This window comes from Giraffa tippelskirchi, chromosome 2 (assembly GCF_054371585.1).
Source record: "Giraffa tippelskirchi isolate mGirTip1 chromosome 2, T2T-mGirTip1v1.2.pri, whole genome shotgun sequence".
Classification (NCBI taxonomy): domain Eukaryota; kingdom Metazoa; phylum Chordata; class Mammalia; order Artiodactyla; family Giraffidae; genus Giraffa; species Giraffa tippelskirchi.
Window position 1 is genome coordinate 90,707,101 of NC_137276.1, and position 21,876 is coordinate 90,728,976.

The window sequence follows — 21,876 nt, forward strand, 5'->3', positions numbered from 1 at the left end:
CCTGGACACTCACAGGCAAGTCTGGGTCAGTCTCTTGTGGGGGTCACTGCTCTTTTCTCTGGGGTCCTGGTGCACACAAGTTTCTGTTTGTGCCCTCCAGAGTCTGTTTCCCCTGTTCTGGCAGCTCTCTGGTCAGGTTAATGGCAACCTCCTCCAAGAGGGCTAATGCCATACCCAAGCCTACTGTACCCAGAGCCCCTGCCCCTGCAGCAGTCCACTGCTGACCCATACCTCCTTAGGAGACACTCAAACACAGTTGTCTCAGTCTCTGTGGGGTTTCTGGGTCCTGATTTCGCCCCTCCTACCATCTTGATGGGGCTTCTCTGCCCTTGGATGTGGGGTATCTCCTCACAATCGCTCCAGCACCATGCAACCGCCGCTCCAGCACCACACAGCCACAGCACCAATCTGTGAATCAAGACAAATTGGAAGTGGTCAAATAGGAGATGGCAAGAGTGAACATCGATGTTTTAGGAATCAGCAAACTAAAATGGACTGGAATTGGTGAATTTAACTCAGATGGCCGTTATATCTACTACTATGGGCAAGAATCCCTTAGAAGAAAGGGAGTAGCCATCATAGTCAACAAAAGAGTCTGAAATGCAATGCTGCTGCTGCTGCTAAGTCACTTCAGTCATGTCCAACTCTGTGTGACCCCATAGACGGCAGCCCACCAGGCTCCGCTGACCCTGGGATTCTCCAGGCAAGAATACAGGAGTGGATTGCCATTTCCTTCTCCAGTGCATGAAAGGGAAAAGTGAAAGCGAAGTCGCTCAGTCGTGTCCGACTCCTAGCGACCCCATGGACTGTAGCCTACCAGGCTCCTCTGTCCATGGGATTTTCCAGGCAAGAGTGCTGGAGTGGGGTGCCATTGCCTTCTCCGTGAAATGCAGTACTTGGATGCAATCTCAAAAACTACAGAATGATCTCTGTTCATTTCCAAGCCAAACCATTCAATATCACAGTAATGTAAGTCTATCCCCTGACCAGTAATGCTAAAGAAGCTGAAGTTGAACGGTTCTATGAAGACCTACAAGATCTTATAGAACTAATACTCAAAAAAAAGATGTCCTTTTCATTACAGAGGACTGGAATGCAAAAGTAGGAAGTCAAGAGATACCTCGAGTAACAGGCAAATTTGGCCTTGGAGTACAGAATGAAGCAGGGCAAAGGCTAATTACATTTTGGCAAGAGATCCCACTGGTCATAGCAAACACCGTCTTCCAACAATACAAGAGAAGACTCTACACATGAACATCACCAGATGGTCAATGTAAAAATCAGATTTATTATATTCTTTGCAACCAAAGATGGAGAAGCTCTATACAGTCAGCAAAAATAAGACTGGAAGCTGACTGTGGCTCAGATCATGAACCTCTTATTGCCAAATTCAGACTTAAATTGAAGAAAGTAAGGAAAACCACTAAACCATTCAGGTATGACCTAAATCAAATCCCTTACAGTTATACAGTGGAAGTAACAAGTAGATTCAAGGGATTGTATCTGATAGACAGAGTGCCTGAAGAACTATGGACAGAGGTTATGATCATTGTACAGGAGACAATGATCAAGACTATCCTCAAAAAAAGGAATGGAAAAAGGCAAAATGGTTGTCTGAGGAGGCCTTACAAATAGCTGTGAAAAGAAGAGAAGCAGAGAGCAAAGGAGAAAAGGAAGGATATACCCATTTGAATGCAGAGTTCCAAAGAATAGCAAAAACAGATAGGGAAGCCTTCTTCAGTGATCAGTGCAAAGAAATAGAGGAAAACAACAGAATGGGAAAGATTAGAGATCTCTTCGAGAATATTAGAGATACCAAGGGAACATTTCATGCAAAGATGGGCACACAATAAAGGACAAAAATGGTATGGACCTAACAGAAGCAGAAGATATTAAGAAGAGGGGGCAAGAATACACAGAAGAATTGTACCAAAAAGATCTTCACGACCCAGATAATCATGATAGTGTGATCACCAACTAGAGCCAGACATCCTGGAATGTGAAGTCAAGTGGGCCTTAGGAAACATCATTACAAACAAAGCTAGTGGAAGTGATGGAATTCCAGTTGGGCTATTTCAAATCCTAAATGATAATGCCGTGAAAGTGCTGCACTCAATATGCCAGCAAAATGAAAACTCAGCAGTGGCCACAGGACTCATTTTTCATTCCAATTCCAAAGAAAGGCAATGCCAAAGCATGTTCAAACTACCATACAATTGCACTCATCTCACATGCTAGCAAAGTAGTGCTCAAAATTCTTCAAGCCAGGCTTCAATAGTACATGAACCATGAACTTCTATTTGTTCAAGCTGGATTTAGGAAAGGCAGAGGAACCAGAGATCAAATTGCCAACATCCACTGGATCATCAAAAAAGCAAGAGAGTTCCAGAAAAACATCTACTTCTGCTTTATTGACTATGCCAAAGCCTTTCACTGTGTAGATCACAACAAACTGTGGAAAATTCTTCAAGAGATGGGAATACCAGACCACCTGACCTGCCTCCTGAGAAATCCGTATGCAGGTCAAGAAGCAACAGTTAGAACTAGACATGGAACAACAGACTGGTTCCAAATTGGGAAAGGAGTATGTTAACACTATATATTGTCACCCTGCTTATTTAACTTATATGCAAAGTACATCATGTAAAATGCTGGGCTGGATGAAGCACAAGCTGGAATCAAGGTTGCTGGGAGAAATATCAATAACCTCAGATATGCAGATGACACCACACTTATGGCAGAAAGCAAAAAAGAACTAAAGAGCCTCTTGATGAACGTGAAAGAGGAGAGTGAAAAAGTTGGCTTAAAGCTCAACATTCAGAAAACTAAGATCATGGCATCAAGTCCCATCACTTCATGGCAAATAAGATGGGGAAACAATGGAGAGAGTGACAGACTTTATTTTCTTGGGCTCCAAAATCACTGCAGGTGGTGATTGCAGCCATGAAATTAAAAGACACTTGCTCCTTGGAAGAAAACCTATGACCAACCTAGACAGCACATTAAAAAGCAAAGACGTTACTTTGCCAACAAACGTCAGTCTAGTCAAAGCTATAGTTTTTCCAGTAGATACGTATGGATGTGAGAGTTGGACTCTAAAGAAAGCTGAGCACCGAAGAATTGATGCTTTTGAACTGTGGTGTTGGAGAAGACTCTTGAGAGTCCCTTGGACTGCAAGGAGATCAAACCAGTAAATCCTAAAGGAAATCAAGGACTGAAGCTAAAGCTCCAAAACTTTGGCCACTTGATGCAAAGAACTGATTCATTTGAAAAGACCCTGATGCTGGGAAAGATTGAAGGCAGGAGGAGAAGGGGATGACAGAGGATGAGATGGTTGGATGGCATCACCGACTCGATGGGCATGAGTTTGAGCAAGCTCTGGGAGTTGGTGATGGACAGGGATGCCTGGCATGCTGCAGTCCATGGGGTCGCAAAGAGTTGGACACGACTGAGCAACTGAACTGACTGACATCTCTACACTTCATCTAAACCAACCTAATCAGTTTATTCATGGCATTGCATCATATCTTACTTGAGAGTCTCAAGAGAAAAGTAACTCTAACAACTTAATTTTCATTAAACTAGGCAAAAAGGAAGGATGTGCTGATTTAAATCCTGATGCAGGAATGGAAACTTATAAAGAATGCAGCAATAAAGAAGGGAGATAACCATTTTCTTCACAAGAAGTCAGTACTTCTTCCTGGATTTGGTAGCCTCAGGCAGATAATTTGATAACAGTTGTCAGTGGAGAAGGAATCACCGTTTGGCATGAAATGTATCTGAGTATAATTAATTTCTCATTAATAAATGTATTGAATTTTGTTGAACCACCTCTGAAGCCAAAGATGTGATTCTATTGGGAGACTCTTGGGTCTGCAAATGGATCAGGTCTACCTTTTTCTGTGTGCTTAGGTTACAAGAAACCACTGCCCCCAATTCTTGTGTGTTTTAAAGCACAAGTCATGTTTTCAAAGAGAACTCATCAAGGCTCACATTTCTGAGTGACATCTGTTTTCAAGTTTGCTTGGGTAGGTAGACTTCCTTCATTTTGCACCCAGAAGAGTCTCCATTTGGTATGACATTCCATTCCGATAGAAAAATAATGTTTTGATTATCCACAAAATTTAGTAGCAGCCAAGGACAGATATGCTACTTCCTGCCAGATAACAGGCAAAACATTCTACCTTTCAAACACAAACATTTTCTTAAACCTTTGGAAAGGACTGGAGGACAGTTGACTGTGTTCAATGTAAGTTCTTCAGTTTCAATATCACTTTGGGCTTTTTTTTTTTTTTTTTGCTGGTTTGCTATTAAATAGACGTACAAAGAAAGAATTAAAGAAATATACAGAAAGATGCTTTAAAGATCTCACTTCACCTGTAAAGATTACTTAAGGGAAGAACTTACCTATTGGGATCACCACATAAAACTAACCTTTTAGTGATGCACAAATTTGCCTACACTTTACCGGGAGGGGTCAGGGAGAGAGGGGGCAACCCAGGAGGTTTAGAAACAGGTTCTAATGCAGGTCCTACCACTTACTAGCCATGTGTAAGGCCATGTAGCTTAACCTTCCTTAATGTCCTCAATTTCTCCTTGTAATATGTAGATAACATTATCTCTCCTGTGGGGCCATTGTTGTTGTCGGTCCTAAGTCATGTCAGACTCTTTGCAACCTCATGGACTGCAGCACGCCAGGCTTCCCTGTCCTTCACTATCTCCCCAAGTTTGCTCAAACTCGTGGGGCTATTGTAATGATTACAAATAACATATACAAAATGCTGATCACAGTTCTGGCTTGCAAGAGGCCTTCAATAAATGGCAGCTATTAGCCTTGCAATGTGGAAAGCACAAAGTCCAAGAGAATTTTAACACGGAACATTTTGCAAGAGCAGACCATCTATGCTTTCTAAACTCAGTATTTAAGACTCTAAAATTATGTTGGCTTTGCACGGGCTGATCACTCAACTGACCAACAAACTGTCTTTGTGTATCTTGCTGGTTTCTTTTATTATGGTTGGAAAAGAAAGAAATTATTATTTTTTCCTCTGCCATCATTTTGGTAATTTATTGAGTTCTTTTTTTAAATCCAGAAGTTTGAAGGAAGGATGTTTTAAAAGTAAATAATTTAATAGAAGCACTGTTCTCTTTCCTGTCCACTGTCACCTACACAGACTGGTTGGTGCCAGGGCCTAAACTGTCAGGCAATTCTAGAGCAGAAGGTGGCAGAGGCACTTATCCAGTTCCCTGAGACTTTCAATTTCATTACAGTCCCCAAATTCTGGCATTAGGCCTGTGGGGATTATCATACTTTTCCTGTGATGAAGCTACCTGGGGCCTCACTATCACATCCCGTATGCATGATGGTGCTATAATCTCTAATTATGCAATGACCTCCTCCCGATAATGTTTCATTAGCATTAAGTGATAAAGCAGGTTTTTCACATACAAAAGCATGGATTTTGCTATTTCTCAGAATAAGATTTTTAAAAGTCTCTCTCTCTGTAACACACACGCACACACACACACAATGGATATGACAGCAGCACAGTCCTCTATTGTTTTCATCTCAATGGCATTCTCCTCTCCTATCACTCGCTCATTTCTGTTTCCATTTGGATGCTTTCTAATAATGGCCCTGAAACATTTTTTTTTAATTGGATTTTCCAAGAAGGTCAGGATAGGTTTGAATAAAAATCTAATGAATAGATTTAATCCAGAGGAGACAGTGAGGTATAATTCTGCCCTTTTCCCAAAGACTTTGTGATTTCGATATCCCCTTAGTTCCACTTAAGTAAAGTTCAACATTAGCTGGTAGCATACTCAGTCAGTGGTGGGTAGAATGATAATGCAAGAGACCTGACCAAAGAAACAGACCACCATCACCATCAACAACAACAACAAAAAAAGCTGCAGAGAGAGACAGACAGAGAAAGAAAGAGCTCCCTACCATAAAAGGAGCAAGTGGGAATTATCCAAAAGCAGCCTTCACCATCTGCCACTTGCCCTTCAAATTAAGAGGAGCCCTACCTCCTGCATCTTGTACCAGCTCCTCCTGGCTACCAGTTTCTCCCCTTACAAACAGCACGAACAATTCACTAGTTTTTAACCCATCTCAGAAACAGACATCTGCAACCCAAATACATTTGGTTACCAACATGTTACTTATTTCACAACTAAGCCATCAAGGAACATTTCTCTCTCAATTCCCCATTTCTGCTGTGTGTTCTCATGACATGTCTCATTGAGACATCAGGCCTTTTGGAGATCTTGCCACGGGTGCGGTAAACAAATCCTGGGAGCTGTTGTGTCTCACACATTCTGATAGACCTGTGGAGAGTCAAGCCCTGGTGGTGGTGGTGATAGTAAGCTCAGGCAAGTGACTTTGGATGTTTTGAATCAATGAAGTTGACATAAGCTAAACTATGAACAGAGAGGATGGATTCAAGCCACGGTTAATTTATGCTTTACAGTGTTGTCTGCTATACTTCTCTGTCATTTATTCCCTTGTAAATAGAACTCTCAAAACCTCACCTCTCTCTGCAGAGATACTTAGATGTCATTATTTACTCATGTTCTCCCATTGCCTGCTAGCCCACAGCAGCCATGTAAGATCCCTACCAGGGCAGAGAGTGTGCAAAAGACCATGGCTTAAACACAGAGTTTCCCCCATGATCCCACTTCTATTCCCTGTACCTTGCTCTGGTTAGCTGATTCTCTTATCTTACTGGGTCACGTGTCTGGGCCACGTGACCCGGAACATGAGTCTGGGTCACGTGTCTGGACCACGTGACCCAGAATATGAGTCTGGGTCACGTGTCTAGGCCAGTTTTTTGGGTCACGTGTCTGGGCCATGGTGACCCGGAATATGAGTCAGGGTCACGTGTCTGGGCTACCTGACCCGGAATATGAGTCTGCGTCACATGTCTAGGCCAGTTTTTTGGGTCACGTGTCTGGGTCACGTGTCTGGGCCACGTGTCTGGTCACGTGTCTGGGCCCCGTGACCCGGAATATGAGTCACGTTCACGTGGCCTACTTACCTTCTGCAGTTACTGTTGGCCTCAGTTTCTGACCACTCCTTCCTTGTTCTGCCATCAGTATTTGTGTATCCCTACTGCAGTGATGTTTAACCTTTTTGAGGTCATGGACTAAATGGAGAAGATGTATGAAAGTTAAGAACTCTCCTTCCAGAAAAGTACAAGCGTGCATTTATGTGGCTTCACAACCATCCCTGGACTCCTTCAAGCATTAATTCCCTGGCTGCCTTGATTGTTGTTTATATATTCACTGTGGCTTGCTCACCTGGTTCTAACTTGAAGCATTGCACTGACCTGTCTCCACCCAAATCCTCAACTGAGTCTTCCAGCCTACATTTCCCTCAGCTTCTGAGCTTTTGTCTGCTTGAAGTGAAAGTAAAAGTGTAAGTTGCTCAGTCATGTCTGACTCTTTGTGACCCCATGGACTGTAACCTGCCATGTTCCTCTGTCCATGGAATTCTCCAGATAAGAATACTGGTGTGGGTTGCCATTTCCTTGTCCAGGGGATCTTCCCAACCCAGCAATCAAACCCAAGTCTCCCGCACTGCAGGCTTATTCTTCACTGTCCGAGCCACCAGGGAAGCCCCAATTGTCTTCCGACATGTGCAAAACCATCTTCTTGAATCTTCAGACTGTTTCAGGGCCCAAGGTCCTAGCCCTAGGAGCTTCACAGCTGATCAATGACCTTGGTAAATGAAGTGTTCAACCTGGTGCTTAGCTCTGACTCCAAGTCTTAGTAACTACCTTTATTACATGGGTGGGATAGACCTATTAATTACTTGAGTTAGAAATCTCTCAATTTGTACAAGTTGTATTGGCTTAGAGATTCAAACATACTGTAAAGTCTACATTCTTCTCCCAGACAAAGCTGTGTCCTGAAGATGCAGTATCAGAGATGACTCTACTGTGGAACATTGCATTCTGCAATATATACTTTACAGCAACTGCTACACACATAAAATGTAATTTAAAGGCATTATGTGAAAGGAAAACCCTCTTTGGTAAGATTTGTTGGTCCACAGCTCCCATGCCTCAAACACAAAATCAAAATCTGTAGAGGAGAGGCAACCGCTTTGGTAAAATGCATTAGTTTAAGAAGATAACTGTGTGCTTTGCCCCCAAAGATGAACTTGTGCTGAAGTGAAATTATCTGCAACTCTAAAAAGATGGATGCAGATTCTCAATTAAGTTGTGATTTGGGATGCAGATGCTCACTTAATTGCTAATAAATAGAAGAATAGGAGAAGGATCTGGGGATATGAGTTGATCAGTGCAAATATTTTTTAGGAGCTGGCTTGTCACTGGGAGAAACTCCATCAGACTCTCTCAGAAAGCTCTTTATAATCTAAGTGAATTTTGTTTAACACAGGAATGAAAGGTGCCCAGATTAGGAAAGCTTTTCATAGGCCCTTATCTATGAAAAGCCCTTTGATCCAACCAGAGGCAGCTAGCATTTCATTCAGCCCCTCATCTCTGTCCTCAGCACATAACATTTATGAAGCACTGCAGGCTCTGATGCAAGCAAGTGCCTGTTTTCGAATTCTTTTCATCTCTATGTGGCTTGCAGTGAGCTGTGGATTGGTGATTGCCATGAAAGCAAATGCCATAGGTTTCATGACTTTTCCTTGATTGTTGCTGATCAGCAATTCTACACAACTTTATTAGATACTTTCTATTCGTGGTTTGTTTGTTTGTTTGGTTATTTTTTTGCTTTAGATATAGCAATGAGGTAAAGAATCTGCCTTCAATACAGGAAACACAGGTTCAATCCCTGGGTTAGGAAGATCCCCTGGAGAAGGAAATGGCAATCCACTCAGGTTTTCTTGCCTGGAAAATTCCATGGACAGAGGAGCCTGGTGGGCTACAGTCCATGGATCACAAAGAGTCGGACACGACTGAGTAACTATCAGACTTAGCAATGAGATTTCTGTGGTATGTCTACCTTGGTGTCCCCTACTCCAGCAAGGTTACTAGAAGCTCGGCTCTGTTGAATTTGCAAGGCAACCATGGATCTTTTGGTCTTAACTATTGTTAGCAATTTACATGCATCTCCTTCTTTGATACTATCCCAGAAATCTTCTGCTTTACAAGCCTCATTAAGAAAAAGATGAATTCAGCATTTGATCTAACTCTAAATGTATTACTCATTCCACCTCAAAAGATTCTTGAAATGTTCTGACACATTAATTGGAATTCTAAATGCCCTATATTTTTAGAAATAAAGTTCAGTTTTTATTGACTTCTTTTGAGAAAATGGTGAAAAACAGAGTAATCACTCTAACAATAATATTAATACAAATAACAGTAACAATGGTTAATAACGCTATCATTTATGGAGTGCTTGCTATGTTCCAAGTAGAAGGACTGTACGTATATTAACCCAATGAATCTCCACGCTATGAAGGAGGCACAATTGTTATCACCACTTTTTAGATGAAGACACTGTAACACAGATAATTACTATAAAGAGATAGTAGTCACACATTTCCTACAGAACAACTGTAGGAGATGATGAGAAACTTGAGCTCGTGCTGGCATGGACACCAAAAGACACAAAGTGTATGTAGTTTCATAACAAGCTCATTTCCATATGCAGAAGAGGCCTCTATGAAGAAGTCCTGGCCTATAAGCAGCATTGGCAGTCAGCAAAACCTCTCATATCAAAATAATTATGTTCACTAATGCAATTTTTTTTATTACAAATTAGCACCATGCCGTGTGTGCATGCATGCTCAGTTGTGTCCTACTCTTTGTGACCCCATGGACTGTAGCAGGCAAGAATACTGGAGTGGGTTGCCATATCCTCCTCCAAGGGATTTTGCCGACCCCGGGATCAAACCCGTGTGTCTTGCATCTTCTGCATTGGCAGGTGGGTTCTTTACCAGCTGAGCCACCAGGGAAGCACTAGAAGTCCTAAAATCTTCAAAGAGTAGTCCTTGCCTCCATCCTATGAAGGTGAAATGTTTGTTGAGTTATTTATCTGTGCACACACTCAGGCAATGAATCCAAGCGCTCCCACTTTCTATTGTATTGTAAATGGGCTTTTACTAGTGAGACCTGAGTTGAGTGCCTACCATTCCAGTAAGAGTTACTTGGGGCAGATAATTTACCATCCCTGCGTCTGTTTATGTCCAAAATGCAAATACATGCTTCATTAGATTGTTAGAAGGATTCAATGAGGTGAAATATACAGTTACTTAATTTCTTTAAGGGGCTTCCCTTGTAACTCAATTGGTAAAGTATCTGCCTACAGTGCAGGAGACCCGGATTCAATCCCTGGGTCAGGAAGATCCCCTGGAGAAGGTCATGGCAACCCACTCCAGTATTCTTGCCTGGAGAATCCCATGGACAGAGGAGCCTGGCAGGCTACAGTCCATGGGGTTGCAAGAGTCAGACATGACTTAGTGACTAAACCACCACCATAATTTCTCTAAGCCATAGTTTCCTCATCTATAAAATGCAAATCACAATAGCACCAACTTCAGGGGGTCACAGTGAGTGTTAAATGAGATAATGTTTACTAAAATGTTTAACCTAGCACTTGACATGTAGTGAGTGCTCCATAGTGGGAAAAAAAAATACAGGGAATAATAAACATTTTGAGTGCTCAGTCAATGTTGGAACACCTGACCCCCTTCTCCATTTCAGTGTTGGGGATTAATATTTAGTCTTTCCTGTGCATATTAATGATTATATTTTAATTTTAGCTAGCTTTCCAACTTTAGTGACTATTAACCTACTTTTCCATCTTTTCTATATATTATGACTAAAAGTTTCACACATCACAGTACTCTTTGGAGCTAAGATTTCATTAGCGAGGATTAAAGGAACTAAAAGTTGGAGAACAGGTTGAAGTTCACACCAGATCATGAGAATTAGTCCCTCTCTCTCTCTCTTTTAAACAGGCTCACAGTAGTGGGATTCAAATTCTTGTTTCTGCTTTAGTAAAGGAAGAAAGAAAATGAAATAAGGAGAGTATTTGCAAGTGACTTTTATCTTTAAGACTATCTCAAATTCACTTTCCTCCCAATATTAGGTATAAGAAAAAATTTCTCAAAGCCTGCAGACTAATTCAATTCTGACAAGACTTTTCAGGCTAAATTGCAAAGTAATTTAAGATCTCCTTTCAAAGAAAATGCACATATAATTCATAACAAACCTCCTTTAACTCTTCTTCCCTTTTAACCAATTTTAAGCTCAGAGCTCTCTTTGTCACTTTAGAGTTGGAACTTAATGGACCAGAGCCACTTAGGAATCTGTCGAAGACTTTATTCCCTGCTGAAATCTGTAACTGTTCTTGATGTCATGATCAACCTGGCTCCAACCTAAATCATTGGCGCCTTCATTGCATCTCCACTGAAGTACTGCCCCTTGCTTGCTGAATGCTCAGCCATTTCCAGTGGCAGGATCTGGCTAGCACAGAAAACCAAGTCTCCTATCCCTCACCTGAGAGTTCTGGAAAATGCTGAAAATAGAGAGTCGGTGATTCTGGGGTCGGGAGGTTCCTCAAGGCCATGTTACCCAACTGCCAAGTGCATGAATAGTCTCCATAGCCCCCTGACAGGTAATGCTTTCATTCTGTGTTTAAGCATCTCCAGTGACAGAGAACTTCCCTTTTAAAGATCCCATTTCAGTTTCCATCAGATCTAAGAGTTAGGAAATTTCTGAAATAGAATATAAAGTTGAAATCCTTCTCCCTCTGATGTTTTACTTGTGGACTTTATCTTTCCTTCTGGAAACATAAAGAATGAGGCCAGCTCACTGTACCTGTTTCTGCTAAATTCATCCATCATTTAAACTCTCCTCCTTCCTTGCATCTTCTTCCCCACCATCCTCCTCTTTCTCCTGTGATCTGCTGTGGTTTTTCAGGTTTCATTCAGATGGTGGTATCCAGTCCCATGAAGATAGGCGTGGTCTACTGCAGCCGTGGGAGAGTGCAACGAGATCATGCCGACTCCTGTCCAGCTTCCTCTACTCTTACTAACGCAGCCTTCAGCTGGAATGTTCTATATCATGTTCCCCTACCCCGAACCCTCCATTAGATGCCCTTCCACCCTTAGAGGAAAATCTAAGTCCTAACAATGTCATGGAAGCTTCCACAAGACCTGGCCCCAGCCCCATCTCCAGCCTGTCTGCTACCATTCTTCTCTTGCCCACTAGCCACACTGCCTCTGCTTCAGAGACTAGAAAACCCTCCCCATTGTTTTCATATAGGGCTCAATTCAATCACGTTTTTCAGAGAAGACTTTCCTGACCAACCTAACTAAAACAGCACCCTCATCACTGTCTCTTCTATGCCCTCACGCTGCTTCTTTCTCTTTTCTGTCTCTGTCCTTAAATCAAATATCTATTTGCTTAGCTATTTATTACGTTGTTTTCTTCCCTTGAATGTCAGGAACATGAGGTCAGAAGTTTTGCTGTGTTTCCTGCTGTATCTTCAGTGTCTAGAACAAAATCTGCACGTTGTAGGTGCTCAAGAATTATTTGTTGGTGGGAGGAACCTGCTAATTCAGTCTGAGATTGTATTATTCTGAGGGCAGCCATGATATACTAACTCATACTTCCCACAGAATTCTCTTTGTCTTTTTTTTCTGTTGTGCCAGATATCAAAATGGTATTTGTCAAGGATTTGGAAAATCCCTCTTTGGAGTGAATTTGGATTCTTAGGCAGCAGTCATTAACCAAACAATCCCTTAGGAGCTGAAAGAGTTAATTAATGTGCCTCCCAAACACAGCTCTTTGCCCTACAGGGTCTTTAGCCCTGGGGAAGGTAAAACCCTAGTTCTAACTCAAGCTCCGCACACTTCTGGCCAGAACCTCTTATTATTAAGAGGCAGCTCTTCTAACCTCCCAGGGTGCCTGGAATGCCCCCAATTCCTGAAGTCATTATGTTTTACAGCAGGTTTTCTTGACAGAGCTTCAGTGGCCTTTGGCAGAACATAAGCCAGAATAATGGGCGAGCAGATGCCAGGATGAATTCCGATGTGTACACACAATTCTTGGCCCCATAAAAATCAATTCCTTATTCATAATTAAGCAACTTCTTGAGAAAGGGCAGGTTGGTACAGTTATTAAAAGATAAATAATAGATAAGGATCCACTTGTTTCTTTTTAGGGGGGAGATAAAAATTTTAAACACAAAATAGCTCTGTAATTAGTTTTTCTTCTACTTTGTTTCTTACCTGTGACACTCAGGGCCACCAAACAGAGCCGTTTTTACAAATTTCCTTCACCCCTCTGTGTTGTATCTCTCCTTAAAATGTACCCTTCAGAGCATAATAACAAGGCAACTCTAGATAGCTGGGGAGAAAAGAAACTAGAAGCGTCTGGAATAAAGGTCACAAAATGTGTCAGCCTATGGGCTTTCTCCTGTTTTCCAAATTGGATGTAGGGAGCAGAACTGAAAACAAAAGTAGCTAAATGCATCCATAGTAAAAGGAGCAGCAGAGCTCCCCAGCAGGAAGAAACACATACCTCTCAACAGGCTTCACTGGCAAAAGAATTGGCCTTGTTTCCTCCAATTCCTACTGCATCTTCTTGGTCTCAAATAACTGTATGAAAGGGGGCCTCCTTGGAGAGAGGGCAGTGTTTGAGGTGTGAAGCTGTTAGCCCTCCCCATGAGGGAGCCTCCTCTCCCCTAAGTCAAGTGGAAGGAACCCCATTAGAATCACCCAAACAGACAAGGGCTGCCTGCAAGAAGAAGGCTTCCAGCTTATCCCCCGCGGAGGAAGCTGCAGAGGGCCTGAGGCCCCCTCAAAACAGAGCAGGGAAGGGAGTTCCTGGGTGTGGCTTCTTGGAGTGGGGATGCGGAACACAGGGACTGGCCTACAGATTGCTGAAGGAATCAGCTGGAACTCCCTGTGTCAGCACGGCTCCCTGGTTTGGTGTGTCTGGGGAGTGGGCAAGGTGAGCCCACCCAGAGCAGTGGTCCATGGTCCATGGAGGGAGTTCAGTGCTGCCCCAAATAAGAGGACTAGGGATCAAGAGAAAGGTGAGAGCCACTGATCTGCCCAAGTGGCCCCTAGTCCAAGCCATAGAAAAGGGCTGGGAATGTGTATAGCTGGCAGGGCAGAAGAAAAATTGAGGGGACCCTGGTGGGGGAAGGATTCTTAATAAAATGGAAGTGTCACCATGAGAGCAGGGACCTCCAAGAAAGGGACCAAGCAGGAACAAGACTGAGATCAGGGACCCTGTCCATGGTGGCCAAGCAAAAGGTGGACAGCTTGGCTCCGCGTCCTTCCTCCATGTCTCTGACACCAGGGGGCGCTGGTGCCCAAGAGGGAGTAAAGGGACACCTCCGTCTCTCTTCCCTTTCAAATCATCCTGCTCTCTGCTTTAGAATATTCTGCAGGGAGAAGAATCGTGCTTTGAAGATTTAGGTTTTAAGCTAGACAGCACTAAGTTTTGATAACTGAAAGGAATTGAATAATGGAATTTGACCAAGACATCATTAATAGAACTATATATCCAGCACAAAGAAGGATTCGATATAGTACAATTTGAAGCAGTGATTAGAAGAAAAAAAAATTTCCTATATATGTCCCAACTAATCAAGAACTCTGTAATAAACTTGGGCCAGTGGTTTAAACATTTTCTGTTAGGGATTAAAGATTTGGCAGAGAAAATGGAAGTGCCTTTGGTACATCTTTGGTTATGGTAATCATCTTCCCATTTTTTTCTTGATGACATTCATAGAAATTCTAAAAAGAATGCAATCTATTTGCTTAAAACTTTCTTTTTAAAATTTTAAAGTGGCATTGATTCATGTTAATAGGAAAAGTGAGACTGAACTGGGAGACACAGAAGTAGATTGTTCCAATCAGGCACTCAGGACAGTGAGTGGACTGTGGGAGCTGGGAGGACCAATCAGAGGGAGAGCGTCTTTATAAAAGAACGGCTGCGCGGGAGCTTGAGGTTATTGAGTAGTGTCTGTGAGTAATTATGGGGAAAATGATTTAGGAGTAGCAGTAAAGAGTAAGAGGAGGGAGTGGTGATGGAGACTGGGTGGTCTTGAAAAGATTGTAAGAATCGGAAGACATGACTCAGTAGGGTCTAGAGTGGGGAGATGCACAGCATTTTGGAAGGGGTCATTAGCAGCAGGGATGGTGGTTCCATTTACAGACTGCTTTCCATACATGATCTCATCGTCACTCTCAGCATGATTGCAACACTTTTCCCCCTGCTTCCTCTTCTTTCTTCTCCTCCTCACCTCTTTCTCCTTCTTCCTCATCATTGGCATTTATTGAGAACATGCACCACACTCCATTATATACAATACAATTGGTAAGATCAAATGATACCTGATACACAGGGACTAGTCAGTGTGAGACAGTTAATGACATCTCAGTTCTACTTTGCTTGAGGTAATACTGATTGGACATCTATTTTGGGATACTTCTTTTAGAACTAAACCAATCTCTCAGTTCAATAGGAAGAGACAGAGGGAAAGAACAGACAATGAAGAAGGACAAGAAGCAGCAGAAGGAGGAAGAGGGTGCAGAGCAAGAAGAGGGTGAAGTAGAGGGAGGAGGAGGAGCGGTTATTTGAAGAAGGATGATTTACTGAAGAAATGGTTATCTAGTTTTGCCTTTGTGCCAAGTACCATTTCAAATGCTTTATAAACATTAATTCATTGAATTATCATAGCAACCTTATGTGATAGGTATATTTATTATTACCATCATTTTATTATCATTTTTAATCATCATCATAGGGAACTAAAGGGCGTATAGTCTAAGTAATTTGGTCAAGGTCACACAGCCAGTAAGTGGCAGGGTTGAGATTCGCACCCAGATCTCAGATTCAGGTATTATGCTCTTAACGCTACCTAAGCTGCCAGGGGTTTCCCTGTAGGAACTTCGGAAAGATGAAAAGATGGGTTGTTGAGAACACTGGAGTTTCTGTCATGTCTGTGAACCTTAAATGATACAGTGAGCACTGTGATCCTTATTCATGTTGCTCTCTTCAAAGGAATGTAGGCTATTTCATCCATTTCAAAACTTTTGAATAAAAGATACGCACATTTATTTCTGAGACTGGATGCAATACACGATCATCAAACTAGTTTTTGCTGAATAATCTGTTCCTGAACAGAATGAATCAATAACCTGGCCTTATTTCCAATTTATAAGATGAATTTTTAAACACCACTGTGTAGTTCTGGTCATGTTATTTTCAAGGATATTTGTTCTATCCAACTCAAATATCCTTTTCCAAAATCTGCAGATCACAGATCTACCTTCACCAGATTATGCTATAAACAGTGCATCTTCAGAGTGGTGTCCCATAGAGCAAGCACCACAAAGTCCAGTTCTTCTTCCTCACCTCTTGCCAGTCTGGTATTTGCATCCACTAATGGTTTAAACGGCTCCCTTGGTGCATGAGAGGAGGGATTTACTTTTTAAGCCCCAAGTGCTGAAACCAGCAGTAGGGCTGGCTGGAACGTCATCGTCCTTCCTTTGTCAGGTTGAAGTTGGAAAACTACACATGCTACCCAAACCCTTGGTTGTTTCTGAAAACACTCTCTGTAGCTGCTGCTCCATAATCTAGAGGCTTCATGTTGCAGCTGAAAACTGGAGCCCAGAAAGATGCCTCCTTTGCCAGGGCGTCGAGTCTGGAGGAATAATTTCCTAAAACCCTGGCAGTCAGAAGAAATTCAACATCCCTGGGCTATAAGGCCCCTTCTTTCTTGGCCTCACCCCTCACCAGAAGCCAGAGGGCTTTGCCTGCAGAATGTCCCCTGTGAAACCTGGGGAGATGTGACTCAAGCTCGGTGTCCTGGCCTGTCCTTGACCTGGAGCACATCGTTGTCCAGGCTGCTGAGGATGCTCCTTTTCTCCTTCATCCATGGAGCCAAGAGCTCCACACAAAACCAACTAGCATCACTTCTATGGCCATTTCCTCCCTCGAGACCCTTCTGCTCCCATCCGGAAAAGACTAGTTCCTCTGCAGCACAGTGTGCTGGGAGGGGAGCCACACTCCATCAGCCCATACCTGGAACCGAGGCCTGGTTCAGCCTCCGCACTCTGCTGTCTGTCATTGTGAGCCTGTGGACAGTCTTAGCACAATGATGATGCAGTTATGGCGCTGGTGATGATGATAGGCAATGTTCTTTGAGAGTCTTATTTTTTGTGCACATTATCAGCACTCAATGAATAGCCCTACAACCTACAAGATAAATATATAGGAGTTTTTGGGGGGGTTTTTTTTCATCTTCTTTTTTTTTTGGTCTGGTATCATGTGGGATCTTAGTTGCCTGACCAGAGATCGAACCTGTGCCCCCTGCAGTGGAAATGCAGAGTCCTACCCACTGGACACCCTAGTAAAGTCCATATATGTGTGTGTGTGTGTGTGTTTGTGTGTTTAAATATACCTCATATCCTTGCACATTTCTGGGGCATAAGTACTACTATGTCCATTTTATAGACTTTGACACAGAACCTAAGTGATGAAGTAACTCACCCAAGGACATATAGCCAAGAAGGATCAGATCTTTGAAGCTCAAGTAAAGAATCTCAAGTGTCCCCTTCAGGCTTGAATTGATGACGTTAAAAGTAACCACACAGGACAATATATTGTTGCTGTTCAGTCACTCGGTCATGTCCGACTCTTTGCAACCCCATGGACTGCAGCATGCCAGGCTTCCCTGTCCTTCATTATTTTCATTATATCTATATATCGTCAATGCCTAATAAAAATCTATAGATGATGGTTTATTTTAAAGATGACTTGTTTTGGCAAGACTCCTCCCTTCCTGCATTTCTTCCTTTTTCCCCTCTGACTTCCAGTCAGCCTGCCTTCATTTCCTCAGACTTTATATAGTCTGCCATAGGCCAGGCACCAGGCTGTGTCCTGGGCATACAAAGAAGAACAAGACCCAGGCCAGACCCCACAAAGCTTAAGTGCTGGAGCAGAAGCCAGACATGAAAGCAAGTTGCCAGGAGAAGCCCTGTCTCTTGCTTGCTCGTAGGATGGGACAGAGGGTGCTGTTGCCCCACACAACACACAACATGTTCTGCACTCTGTCTGCATTTGTGAGGGCGCTTCTCGTGTTCCATCCAGGCATGAAATGTAAAGTTCTGGTACCTGAACTCCAATTGCCCTTACATCACAGCCACACTCACTCAACTATGCTGATGCGGGTTTAGGTTTTCCTCCTAACAAATCACTTTTTCAAGGGAGAAATAAATCTACATTTGGAACTTAGTGACTATAGATCTTTATTTCCCTGACTCTTAGTTTCTGTATTTTATTTTTAAAAAGGCAAGGGGAGGAAAGATAAACATACGCGCCCTAATTACCTGGCAGAGATGTTACCGGATCAAGCCCAGTTATAAGGCAGGCATAAGAGGACTAAGCATTATGTAGATGTGAGGGCTTTTTGTATATTCTTAACGTGGGGTTTAAAGTTTTGAGTGATGCCATCTACCTGCCTTTACCCTCCACCAGTGCTCATACACGTGCTCCCAGGCTCCTGCCATAACTCTATGCTTCTACCTTTCTTGTTGTTTAGCCACTTTTTGTTTCTTTTGCAACCGCATGTACTGTGGAGCCCACAAGGCTCCTCTGTCCATGTGATTTCCCAGGCAAGAATCCTGGAGTGGGCTGCGATTTCCTCCTCCAGGGGATCTTCCAGACCCAGGGATCGACCCTGCATTTTCTGTATTGATGGGCAGATTCTGTACCATCTGAGCCACCTCAATTCTCTGCCTCCTTGTCTTTGCTACCACTCCAGTGGAAATGGCACTGGGAATGGCAACCCACTCCAGTATTCTTGCCTGGGAAACCCCACGGGCAGAGCAGCGTGACAGGCTATAATCCGTGGGGCTGCAAAAGTCAGACACGACTGAGCAACTAACACTTCAGTCTTGTATTTGAATAAAAATGAGTTAGTTTAAAAACAAACATTACATAAATAATCATCCAGAATATGGCCAAAAGATGTGATGGTGCTACTTCAAGCTGGGGAAGCATCAGGACAGACAAAACACTTCTGGGGAGTGTGAAGGTGAAGATGGGGGTGAAGAGATGCTTGTTCTAAGGATCAGATCTGCTGGGAGCAACCTTAGGAATTAACAGAATTATTTACAAAAGAGTGTGACTGTGCAAAAACCCGTGTTTCAAAGGCAGACTGCAACTGAAATGTTTTCTCGTCACTATTATTTCTTCAAATGAAGAAATATGTTCATATCAACTCACACACACACAGCTGTAGACACTGAATTTCAGAATGGCCATGGGTTTTACACCCTTTCCCAGGACTGTCAGCCACAAAGGACCCAAATGTGGGTTTGCATTTCCTTTTTTCCTGCAAAGCACAACACTTTACAAAACGAAAAACACTTCAAAGGCAATCCCTTTCTTGCATACATTTCAGGGCTCCATTTGAGATCCACATTTATCTTCCTTATCCAATTACGTGATCAAAGCAGAAGTGTTTGGCCTACTTTGGGGGTTTAAAGACATCCAGGGAAAAACTAGAAACATTTAAAACTACCTTTTTTTATGCCACACATTTTCCTGGAGGAGAATTGGAATCCACTCTCCCTGCTTTCTCTTAACTCTTAGTCTCCAGACACAAAAAGTCAGGTCAGAGAGTTAAGGTACTTTAATCGTCCAAGCCATAAAAGATTCAGTTACATCTCGTAAACACCTATCTAATCTCAAGTCAGTGTGTCTAGTATCCTCTTTGCTCTCTACAGGGCTACAAAGTTCCTTCCAGAAGCCACTGAGAAACTCTTGATTTTGTCTGATTAGTTTTAAAGACTTTGCATTAAAATAAAAACTGTAAAAAACAAACAAACAAAGAAAACCTGAAAAGGGACTTTATTAGTCTCCCCAACACTACTGGTGCTAGCACATCTGTCATGTTAATGCTACAAGATGGAGCTCATGTTTCCTAAAATAGGTCACACCTTGTCCTTTACATCAACACTGTAGGATTTGAGGCCCTGGCTGAAAAAAACAGCAAGTACGACATCTTCAAAAATATTTCAGTGAACAAACCACCTATTGGTGGATTGATTTTTCTCTGTGGATATAAATCTGTTGGCAGCCCCCAGAATCGGGGCATAAAAGATGACCTCAGGCAGCTGCTGCCATTTGTTTCGGTCGGAAAATGAGGGTTTTGTCTCTCCCCAGAGGTTAATCCTGTGATGCTCTGAATGTCGTCTGGGCTCTGTTTCTGAAGGGTTACACTGGAGAGCAGCAATGCTTTGTGGTTTATGACAAGATCACGGCAGAATATTTTGTGCACGCTGTGATTTGTATCGCCCATTTGTGCACAGGCCATAAAAGTGCACTTTTTATCAGGAACATTTGTGAATATATAACAGCACCAAAGACATATGGCCACTAAATAATTCACAGTTATCTATCTCCTTAGCAGATTCCATATATACCTACCATGTTTTAATGCCTAGTTTGCTCAGAAACAATATTCTTTATGACCCTTCCAATATAAAAATGTTTACTGACTGGCAACAATATATGGATACCAGGAGATTGGGCTGTAAGGAAGGGGAAAGCTTTCTGCCTTCTCTGCCTCTCCTTGTCCTCATCCATTTCCACTGAATGCTTCCAACCAGCACCTAACCTCCTGGAGAAGGTGTCTTTCCCAAAATTGGGTGCTAAATTCTGACTTCTGGTGTTTGGACCATGAGATAGGAGTCCCTGACTAACCTTCACCCTCTTCTCTTTTCAGCTCTATATCCATTTACAGTCCCAAGGAGAATCCAAACACATTTGATGCCGCAGCATTTTTCCAGTCCGTGGGGAATTTCCTGGGGATCTTCGCCGGCTCATTTGCCATGGGGTCTGCATATGCTGTTGTCACGGCACTGATATCCTTTGTCTGTGTGTGGGAAGCTGGGGACTGTTAAGAGCAGGCAACATCCTTGGGATGTTTCTGAGGACTAACAAACTCCAGACCAGGAAACGGCTAGATAGTCTTGTTCAAGTGTAGTACAGCACCACTGGGGCCATCTTGATTCTGAAGCATAGGCTGGTACCAGTGGAAGAGGGGCCCAGGCTCTTTTCCTGCCAAAGGCCAATTCTAGCACTGCTCATACTGTCTGATCCCAGGATATCAACAGTCTTTAAAAATTCCCACCTAAGAATATAGGTGGCCAGGGGGATATCAGGCTTGGCTATATTAAGATCAAGAGGAAGAAGTGAATATCCAATGTCAAGAATAAAACAGGATTGACTCAAGAGTGACATACTAAGTATTCTCTGAATCCTTTTTAAACTCATATCAATCACTCGCTCAGAGAGTTGGCTAAGTCAAGAATCATGGTGGGTTTAAACGAGCATCCATAGCTGTTTTATGGAAGAAGAATGGCAAGCAACTTAGAAATGATGCTTGCCAGATCCAGGCAATTGTGTCATCCTACTCCCTCTTTTTCAGTAGAGAGGTGGGAGGATGGGTAGAGTTCCTAGAGAACTTGAGTCAGGGAAAGAAGCTCATCTGGTGGTCTCCTCACTCACAGCAGTTATATAGGGCAAAAATGTCAGATTCTAGGAGGAACCAGATGGCTAATGTCAAGTATGCGGGCTTAACAGAGTCCAGAGAGAGGGGTCACGACAAAGGATTAGAGATCTTGGGGGCAAAGGGAAGGACTAAAGGAGAATGGTGGAAGAGGGGTCAGGGATCAAGGCAAAAAAGCAAAATGTTGGACTCTTCTTCCATGAGGACTGACCCAACAGTTCACTGAGCAACTGCTAAAAGGCTAGGTTCTACTAAAGCTTTCTCAGATAAATCAGAAGATGAATAAAACATGGACCCTGCCTCCAACTAATGACAGGCTTGGAAAGACAAGCTCTACAGAAAGAGTTGGAT

At 42.8% G+C, this 21,876-nt stretch overlaps 1 protein-coding gene across 6 annotated transcripts in view; it reads left to right on the forward strand.

Moving 5' to 3' along the window:
* The window catches only part of SLC9A9 (solute carrier family 9 member A9), a 634,995-nt gene that overhangs the window by 284,588 nt on the left and 328,531 nt on the right, over nucleotides 1–21,876 (forward strand). For all 6 annotated transcript variants that reach the window (XM_081569480.1, XM_081569481.1, XM_081569477.1 and 3 more), the window contains exon 7: nucleotides 20,740–20,878. In XM_081569480.1, coding sequence (XP_081425606.1) covers nucleotides 20,740–20,878 — 139 coding nt within the window. The remainder of the gene's footprint in view (nucleotides 1–20,739; nucleotides 20,879–21,876) is intronic.